Raw genomic sequence first — 10,653 nt, 5'->3', positions numbered from 1 at the left:
TTATTACTACCACCCCCCCCTTTCATATTTTTTTTTTGGTGGCAATAATTTCTCTGAAATGTGTGAATTCCTAGTCTATCTCATCCCTCTTCCGATTCATGTAATCGTTTCACACTTGTTGTAAGCTTTAGAGATTGGCCTTCTACCGGTATAATAAAATAATGTATTTATTATGCATTATTAAAAGGGGGGGTTGGGGGGGTTAGTAATATCCATACTTCATGTGCCTGGATTGGAGCTGCTCTGGATCCCGAGTAATGGTAAAATGAAAATTGATTCAACACTTCTTTTTAAAGTCTATATTAGACTAACTGTATCTTTGTGACTCTTTAAAGAAAATGATAAAAAAAAAAATTTCATATTGAATTTTAATAAATAAACATATATATTGATTTTATATGAAAAATCCTTGAATATGGTCTTCTCAAGAACTATAAAGCTAAAACTGATATGAGAGCATCCTCTAGTAGCATATATTTAAGTTTGTTCATACAATGACAGCTGGGGCCAGGGTAGGGGCACCATAGGGGTTTAAATTCTATACAGCTGGGACCAGGGTAGGGGCACAATAGGGGTTTAAATTCTATACAGCTGGGGCCAGGGTAGGGGCACAATAGGGGTTTAAATTCTATACAGCTGGGGCCAGGGTAGGGACACAATAGGGGTTTAAATTCTATACAGCTGGGGCCAGGGTAGGGGCACAATAGGGGTTTAAAATATATATTGGAATTTACAAGTAGGGTGGAAAACCAAAAATCTCCCCCCGAACAAGAGTGTCCTCAAAGGCTCACAATACAGTTTCAAAGTTTTACATACGAATATAGGAAAATTGAGTAAGAATTCTCCTTCTCGAGAATGAGGGTCAATTCAATATCTAAGCATATTTATGTAGTGTATATCAACCCGAGTGATTCTTAAACGTTTAAAAAAGAATAGATGTAATCATGGAATCCTTTTATGTAAATGTGTATAGACAATCAAAAATACAAAAATTGCAAGTCATTTTTATTTTTCTACCCAGAAATCTGAATGCATTATTTACTGTACAGTGTAACATATACATGGAGTGAACAACAGCTTACTTTTTTTGTAAATTTCAAACATATAACATACCAACTCATATATTGCACAAAAATGTACCAGCCTATTTGTACTGTCACAGTGGTACCATGGGGTGCAAAATGAAGTGACAGTCGATAAATTGTCAACAACTAAAGTCATGGCACAGATTCCATTGCAGGTGGAGGTGCCAATTTGAGCTGGAAGTTTTCTTGATTAAAGATACTTGAAGTTCCTCTGTGTGACCTTGGTCCCGATTCCTTAGATAGTTCATTAAGTAGTGCCATCTACAATTCAAAATCCAGTTTTGACCAAAATAAACATTTCCATGTACACATTTAATATCATATGTATTACCAGAGACATGTTGTACTTCATGTACTTTGTCTCTAATCCACATTTTAAATTTAGAAGACACCGTTAGTGAAATCCAACTCACTCTTGATGGAGTCTTTAAAAAGTTTCTCACAAAATCAAGGGCTTGACTATGCTGGGGATCAACAGAAATATTCTACAGTACAGAAAAGAATATTGTGAAATACATCTGCATTTCATTCTAAGATTTTCCAGCCTTTAATTTCAAACAGATTACAAACAATGAAGTTGATGCAAGAAAAGTTATTGTGAGAAAATATTGAATTTCTACTCACATCTTTGCTTTTGGGTTGTCCACGGTTACTGAGACTGCGGTGAAACCTGGTGCTCTGAAACTGGCCACGTTTCCGGTGACTACATAGATAACAAATCCAGGAATCTTCACCATCAATCACATGGACTGATCCAATCGACTGCAGGCAACCCTTATGGTAACTGTGTCCACATCTGAAATTTAAAAATTTCACATGTTCAAGTTGTAACCAGTATATTTTCAAAGAAATATTCCGAAGTAAAACTTCTTGTGACCCTGCCCTGAACTCCCGAGTCATGGTACTGTGAAGAACCTTGAATGTACACTACATGAGCATGCATGCTTGCATGTTAATTTTCTATATACATATACATGTATTCCTATGGAATCCCAAGTTTAACCCCACCAGGCCAGAGAGGTCATGGTATAGAGAGGTCATGGTATAAGCAAAATTAAGATAAGTTAGATTTACATAACTTGAGGAGGTTTGCATATCAATTTCATAAAAACCTCTGTGGTTCTTAAGAAAATTTTAAAATAATTTTATTATATTTTTCTGTATGTAAAACTTCTCTAGTGGCCCCACCCTGGCCCCGGGGGTTATAGAACAATCAAACTTAAATCTCCACTATATAAGGATGCTTGTATATTAGTATGGCAACAACGCATACTGCTGTGGTTCTCGAGAAGATTCTTAAATCTTTATATGTGAAACTTTGAACCTCTATTAAATAGTGGTCCTGCCCTCACCCCTGAATTCATATTTTGAACAAACTACAATCTCCATAATATAAGGAAGCTATTATACAAGTCTCGGATTTACTGGATAAGTGGTTTCTTGGGAAGATCCCCCCCCCCCTTTTATTTTCATCATTCCTAAATTATAATCTCCTCTTGGAAGGGGGTATGGATTTAAGGATGCATTGTGGCTAATTGGTTGAATTGACTTTGTGGTTGTAGTAATGTTTTGTTGAAAATGTGCGATAATATTTTCAACAAAAAAATCATATTAGTTGTCCATGAATATGCTTCAATTTGTTCTTCTTACTTGTATAATAAAAAGATGGATGTTGATGAAAGTAAGATAAAATCATTTTTAAAATATCAAACTGAAATATTGTTTGTATGGAATTTGGTTGCTTGGTGAAACCGAGTTCTTGTTTTTAGCAATCAATTTAAAGATTACAGTAATTCTGGAGAAATCCGAGAGATATTTGCAGATATCGATTCTATATTATTTAATATTCAGCACTCCCAACACATTTGATCTCTTCGATTTGAAAATTTCTATACCACTGATTCAAAAGAAATGAAAAGGCATAATTTATTTATTCAACAATTATCAAAACTTACAACTTCTGTAAGGTCAAAATTAAGCACCGGTAAACATTACCACTATCTACGGATTTACTTCATCTTGTAATTATTTTAAGTTGTCAATCTAAAAAACATTGCTCTTCTCAATGACAAGCTTTTGGCTAAGGAGCAATCACTACCTATGTTTACATATCAGGTTTGATGTGGCCATGGCATGAGCAGTGCTCAAACTCCCAGTTATGAAGCGAACGCTCTACCACTAAGCTACCATGACCAGAATATAGCTTTACCGACTTCACCTCATATAGGAAACAATATCAAAAGGTGCAAGCAGTAACTGTAGCAAGTGTTTCAGAGTTTATTGGCAAAATTTGTTCATTTATAAGTAACGGTATACAAATTGTACATCTCTATTGAAAGGACAGAATTAAATTTTGGAATGATTAGCTTCGCTATAAGAAAATCATAGAATGAAAATTATATATATGTATTTCATTTTCATATTTTTTCTTTTTCAATTCTGATAATCAAGCAGAGCTACAAAAACAATTGAACAAATGCAATGGGATCCACAGCATACAACTGGGAACGGTTTGTGGAATGAATTAAACAAGATTTTCCTATTTGTCAAATCTGAAAATACATGTATCTAAATCATCTTAAAAAATGCATTCTTTCCCCTCAGTGTCATTAGTTTGGCTTCAACCTGTCCCTGAAACCTAGACAGAGTTTAAAAGTTATCCACTGAAAGCTATGTAAGGAGTTTTACAACACAAATTATCTTCTTTCGATGTAGCCCACCAATCTTTACCATACCACAATAATTGTCTTACATGTGCATGCAATCTGGCAAAAAATTAACTCATTCTGTGAAAAACATAAAAAAGTAGAGTTCCTCTAACCTAAATATGATGACAGTATCTGTTTCATTCTGGTTGATAAATTGCTTGGTACATAGATCACAACCATCTCCTTTAGGAATGTAACCTTTGGTGGCAGCTGATGTTAGATTCTTCAGATGTACGTGGATATCATGGTTCAACAAATTCTTACAGGTTTCCATTAGAGTCTGAAATAATGTTATTAATCATCATTACTAATATGATGCAATACCAATCTCTAGAAACAGCTGAAATTGCTACCATTCAATCAACTTTACAGTAATTTGGTGCGTTTTTCTCCTGGAAAATCGGGGACTTTTAAATAAATGTACACTAAAGACATATCAAATTACAGACCCAACAGGCAAAAGTCCATTAGGTTTGATGAAGCCCCTTCTATACAGTGTGATACCAGAACCTCATAATTTGTCCTTGTTTGTTTTGGTTGGTTTTTTTTTTTTTACATTCCATTCCAGAATGTTCAACTCATATAGAGACACCTGCCAGGACTCAAATCCTTGGTGTAAAGTCTCATCGGAGAGACCTGTGACTTTTACTTCTAATTGCCATGCACTTGGAGATGGAACTGTCACATCCTATTGTAAATGTCTTACGCAGACACTAAGGATCGAAGGCGGTATCTCCTGGTTGTAAAGGCAGCGCTCCAACTACTAGGTTACCGCAACCAGTATATTCAAATTTGTAACAGTTAATGTGTCATGAAAAAGCTTCATTACCGGTAGTGTAAACTTGTTTACTTTAATTAACAGGCTTTGCTGTGAATGAGTTCTACTTTACAGTACATGTTTGTATATCATACCTGTAAGTAAACTGAAATCTAAATGCTTTCCAAAACGAAAAAAGGTTATGCAAGAAGTAATGCTTATGAGAGATATAAATTCTGATGGGCAGCTACCCAATCAATCCTACATAAACCTCCAGCAACTTGCAGCACTCAACCACAGATTAATGAATGGAAATCATGCAGAAAAAAATCCATAGCCTGCATCATCACATAGAATCATTCCGGGATCACCATCATCACTCTGAACCACTGACTCACTGAAGGATCTCCTAAAATGATTCTAATGCTGCCGGGGTTCAAAGATTAATAACAGAACTATGTGCTGGAGACATCCTGTACTTACTTGTTCATAATTGTATGTTTCCAGCATCCCTAGGATTAACTCCCTGACTTCGCCAAACTTTCCAGTACTATATGCAGGATCCTAGAAAGAAAAGAAAATATTTACCTCACCAAATAAAGAATTTGAAGTACCTTGGATATAATACTTTTTCAAAGTGTGTATGTCCTTTTGAAAAAAAAATATGTTTGTTTAAGGTATTCCATGTATAATGAAAGGATAATGAACAATTCTGAACGATTTAGACCAACATAAAAGTTTATTATTAAATAATGATGAAAGTGAAGCAGATGAAATTCACATGACTGGTTAGTGGTAAATGATTAGAAACTGATCTTTTTGCACTTAACTCTTTTTGGAAGAGTTGTCTGTCCTTTGTAAATTAAAGAAAAATCTAATTTTCTAAAAATGTGTGTGGTCAATGATTAATTTTATTTCATATTTTCATAAAAAGAAAGTGTATGTAACTTTCTACCAAGAGATTAGTATGAAAATATAATTTGTTTTTAAAATATTGTAATAAAACATGCTTTTCCCATATACTTCAATGTTAAATTCTAGGTGAAATAAATCAAGCATGAAACAAAATTTTGAAAATTCCTATGGTGGATTATTTTTATTTGATGAACCCTTCAAAATGATACCATGATTACAAATATTCCACCATCCATTTATTAGATATGAGATATGGTCATTATTCATTGAATACCTTAATATAAATGTATTATCACTAACCTGCATAATTTTGTGAAGAATTGTGGGTAAAGCTATATATCCCATCATGCTGTTGAGGACATGATGTGTAGCCTTTTTGAAATCTGAAATGAAATCAATTTTTTTGCAAAAATAACTTTGTTAAATGATAGATATGATGTTAACATCATTTAAATTACATTTATGGCTGATATAGAACAATATCTGGTATTGAATGTAGTGAAATTGCCTTGTTTAATTTATCACAGTAAAAATGCAATGGTTCTCTATGATAGAACAATTAAAAAAAAAAGTGTTAGCTGCAGAACTGTAGCTCTACTGGGGGGGGGGGGGGGGGGCTAAGCCTATAGAGCTACAGTTTTGCAATCAAAATTCTGTAATATGATGAGTTGTTTTTGATCATCACTTCTGAATCTTATGTTCTACATGCCTGATCATACTGCCCATGCATACTTGTTATTCATTTTTTCTACAATTAAACTTGTCTATACAAGTATGACCCACATACGAAACATGTCAAAATTGTGGTAAAATTGTGATTTACTATTTCAATGACAGAAAAACATGGGTTTATAAACTTTTGTTATACTTGCATGTAGATATTTGTGTTAGGGAATCTATTCAGAGGCTCTGAATGAAGCAAAATTACATTATTGTCTTCTGATACAAAAATTAATTTTGGTATAATGCAAAATCAGAACCAAAATCTTTATTTTGATAAAATCTTGAACTTAGTATTGATTTTATGAATGACTATATGCCTAAAGTTACATACAAAACTACCATAACAGCACATTTTTACAACAAAATAATGTAATCTGATACATATCACGATACGTATCACGACCAATATATCAACTACACATTAAATTAATTTATTTCACACTAACCAGACAGAACTAGAATCTTTCGAAAATGTTCAAAATTTACTTTTTGCCAACAAGAGGGAGAATATCTATATTTCTATGTTGTAAAACTGTAAAACAGATGTGCATCTTATTCTCATTTTAAAACTGTGATAAATCGCATCGATGGATCATCCAAGCACATCAGTATACCCTTATAAACTAAGAACTTGAAACTGTGCACCATTACAAATAAATTTTACTAGTACCATATACTACACAAAATGGGTGTTGGAAATTGCTGTAATATTAAGTGTATAGCATCAAAATCTTATACAATGTGTAATCCTACACACCTTCATGAATCTGCTTGTTGTTCAGGTCTTTTAGTTTCCGTTGTGGTGACATGACAGTCTCCAGCAGCGGAAACCACAATGACTACAAGGTAAAGTAATTATCTGTCAGAACGAACACGTATACAATATCAGAAAACCTCCTCTGTAAAAGTACACAAATTTGATGAATTACCTCTCGTCCTGCTTCGTCCATTTTGCCCGAGTTCCTCTGACACAGCTGGATGACCACCAGAATGAGAGCCTGGACTTCTAAGAACTGCACTGTAACATCTACAGGAAGGGGATCGTCAAATTAAGATTACACCCACACAAGTGATCACTTAAAACTACCCTCCATTACATATCATTAAAAACACACTGACTGTATAATTAAATACATTACTTTCCATACCTTTCTCGGAATCAGGGGTCAGTAACTCATTAGTCAGTAATTTCAGTTTGTTTTGGAGGTTCTGTAACATTGAGGTGTAATACTCAATAATATACTGTATGCTGTGGGGTAATATTTAATTTTTTTCCCCCATTAAATTTTCATGAATCTGACAAAAAGACGGTGTACAATCTTACAGTCAGTATGATTCCAAAAGCTCCCTGAATGTCTCCTGCTTTCTCCAGCAAGTAAGCCGTGGCTTCAGAGTGTTTGTGCTTTCTGCAAATCTGTAGTAAAAATAGAAAAACTACAAAACAAAATTCTAACAACAATGAAAAAGATTGATAATATATGTACATGCACTACTACAATTTGAATCTTCACACTATATACGTGTATATACAGTTGTATCTGTACAATTGCATTCTCTAACAGTAAAAAAGAGTGAAAGATGAAAACTAATTTAATGTTAGTGCTAATCAACGATATTTCTGAACTTAAAAAATACGATATGAATTAAGAGGATGACCTTGCCAAGGGAGTATTTCTGTGTAAAAGGTGTTACTAATTTTGAAAGTGTATCTTTCTGCATTGAGAATTATTGATAATCATGTACAATTGACAAAAGGCAATTTGTGCACAATCTGACAGAAGAGGCAGAAACAGCAGCCAGACAGAACAACATGAAAAGAGTGTATGAGATCACCAGGGCCCTGTCAGGAAAGAGATTCAACCCGAGAAAGCCAGTCAAGGACAAGAGCGGGAAAACCATCGCAAGCGACGAGGAGCAAAGAAGAAGATGGGTGGAGCATTTTGAAGAAGTCCTCAACCGACCACCACTGTAAGCAGTTCCCGACATAACACCAGCAGAAGAGCCCCTCAGCATCAACACCAATTCACCAACCAAGGCAGAGATCATTAAAGCCATCAAGTCCTTGAAGAACGGTAAAGCAGGAGGTCCGGACGGCATCCCCCCAGAAGCTCTAAAGATCGAAGCGGCAACAGCAGCAGAGATGTTACATCCTCTTCTAGTGAAGATATGGGAACAGGAGCAAGTGCCTGCCGACTGGAAGCTTGGGTACCGGGTGAAGCTTCCGAAGGAAGGCGACCTCTCCCTGTGCAGCAACTGGCGAGGAATCATGCTGCTGTCCATTCCCAGCAAGGTACTCACAAGAATCATCCTGGAGAGAATGAAGGAGGCATTAGACAAGGAGCTGAGAGCAGAACAGGCAGGAGCGATCGTGCATGGACCATATCGCCACTCTACGTATCATCATTGAGCAATGCACAGAGTGGCAGTCTCCCTTCTACACGACCTTTGTAGACTTCGAGAAAGCTGTCGAAAGGGAGACTATCTGGAAGCTGATGCAGCACTACGGAATCCCACGGAAGCTCATCAACATCACCAAGAAGCTGTACGAGGACTCAACCTGCCAGATCATCCACAATGGGAAGCTGACCAACCCCTTCGCAGTGAAGACAGGAGTGAGGCAAGGCTGTATACTGTCGCCGACAATTTTCCTGATCGTCATAGACTGGATCATGAGAAGAACCACAGAGGGCAGCAACACCGGCATCCAGTGGACCCTCACCAAACATCTAGAGGACCTGGATTTTGCGGATGACATCAGCCTTCTGTCTCACAAGCGACAACACGCCTAGTCCAAGGTAACCTGACTAGTGGAGGAGGCAGAAAAGACAGGCTTGAAGATCAACACCAAGAAAACAGAGGTGATGCGGATGAACAACCGACTCAACCAACCACTGCAGCTACACGGAAAAGACCTCGTGGAAACCGACCACTTCGTCTATCTAGGAAGATGGTCAACATTGATGGCGGCGCAGATGAGAACGTTAAGAGCCGGATCAACAAAGCAAGGGTAGCATTCAACACCCTGCGACCCATCTGGAACTCCAGAGCCCTATCCCAGCGCAGCAAGGTCCGCATTTTTAACACCAATGTCAAAGCAGTCCTCCTCTACGGATCCGAGACATGGCGGGTAACCAATACCATCACCAACAAGATATAGACATTCGTCCACAAGTGCTTGCGCCACATCCTCAACATCAGGTGGCCGGAGAAGATCTTGAACGTAGACCTCAGGAAAAGAACCAGCCAGAATCCGATCGGCCAGGACATCAAGAAAAGAAAATGGGGCTGGATAGGCCATACGCTCCGCAAACCAACTGACAACATCACAAGACAAGCACTAGAGTGGAACCCACAAGGAAAAAGGAAAGTGGGACGGCCCAAACAGTCGTGGAGAAGATCCATCGAGAGCGAAGTGAAGGAAGCCGGAATGATGTGGACTCAGCTGAAGAGAACAGCCCAGAACAGAGTCCGTTGGCGTGGTGTTGTTGCAGCCCTATGCTCCACCGGGAGACAACGGGAATAAGTCAAGTAAGTCGTGTACAATGTATAAATACCTTGGTTGTACATATATTTTTAGAAGTAATGCTTCTCTGTTTTAAGTTTAATTCAAATTCACCTCTGGTGGTAGCTGAGTTAGTTATTTTCAATGGCGATGGTCTCAATTTTTTAATGGTTGAGAGAGAGAGTGGGGAGAGAGAGAGAGGGGGAGGGGAAAGAGCATTACCTCCAGAGTTTGCTCCAGTCTGTAACCTTCATTAAGCTTGATGTAATTATACACTTCCTGTGGTCTGAACTGACACATAAGATCCACATACAGTTCCATGATCCACGGCTCTATGTTCACCTGTTTGTCTGTGTGTATGGCGCTGCTACTCGATTCCCTGATCATGCCAAGCAAAATCATGTATTATTAATATAATATACAGCATATTCCTTTCTAATCATGAGGAATTTATTTATGACCAATTCTGCAAGATCATTATTGCAAATTCATAATCCCCATAAAAAAAAATTTCATTTCACTATTCATTATTTCTAAAGCGAAACCATGGAATAGAAACAAGATTTCATCTTCTCATGATCTGAAACAGAGACAAGCTCATAAAAATGTAGTATTGTACTCTCACAATACATGTAATAACAAATAATTTAAAAAAATTTCTTATACAGGCACATGTACATAATAAATTCAGACAAGAGGCCCATGGGCTTAGAATCACTCTTCTGATACATTGTAGAACAGGCACAAATTCTCACTAACCAAGATTCATCAATTAACAAAGTTTGATGATGTTAAGTCAAATAGTACCTGAAAATTTAAATGTAACTGTCCAAAAGTAGGTCACAGTGACCTACTTTTGGTCGACACACTGAAGACTCAAGATGCATCAACTGACAAGTCAAATAGTATTCAAATATAGCCGTCAAATTCCAAAAGAAGGCCACAGTGACCTACTTTTCGGTT

At 36.8% G+C, this 10,653-nt stretch overlaps 1 protein-coding gene across 3 annotated transcripts in view; it reads right to left on the bottom strand.

Annotated features, from left to right (window-relative positions):
• Positions 1 to 988: 988 nt before the first annotated feature.
• The window catches only part of LOC125680529 (vacuolar protein sorting-associated protein 8 homolog), a 54,694-nt gene continuing 45,029 nt past the window's right edge, over positions 989 to 10,653 (bottom strand). For 2 of the 3 annotated variants that reach the window (XM_056154164.1, XM_056154165.1), the window contains 10 exons: positions 9,913 to 10,069; positions 7,513 to 7,602; positions 7,337 to 7,397; positions 7,118 to 7,215; positions 6,946 to 7,027; positions 5,766 to 5,848; positions 5,034 to 5,114; positions 3,907 to 4,073; positions 1,710 to 1,881; positions 989 to 1,570 (listed from right to left, as the gene is read on the bottom strand). In XM_056154164.1, the coding sequence (XP_056010139.1) occupies positions 1,205 to 1,570; positions 1,710 to 1,881; positions 3,907 to 4,073; positions 5,034 to 5,114; positions 5,766 to 5,848; positions 6,946 to 7,027; positions 7,118 to 7,215; positions 7,337 to 7,397; positions 7,513 to 7,602; positions 9,913 to 10,069 (1,357 nt within the window). In that variant the 3' untranslated portion in view covers positions 989 to 1,204. The remainder of the gene's footprint in view (positions 1,571 to 1,709; positions 1,882 to 3,906; positions 4,074 to 5,033; positions 5,115 to 5,765; positions 5,849 to 6,945; positions 7,028 to 7,117; positions 7,216 to 7,336; positions 7,398 to 7,512; positions 7,603 to 9,912; positions 10,070 to 10,653) is intronic. The other variant, XM_048920198.2, reaches the window with a different exon arrangement.

Source organism: Ostrea edulis, chromosome 2, assembly GCF_947568905.1.
Source record: "Ostrea edulis chromosome 2, xbOstEdul1.1, whole genome shotgun sequence".
Lineage (NCBI taxonomy): Eukaryota > Metazoa > Mollusca > Bivalvia > Ostreida > Ostreidae > Ostrea > Ostrea edulis.
The sequence above is the reverse complement of the archived record's forward strand: the minus strand, read 5'-3'. Positions and strand labels throughout refer to the sequence as shown.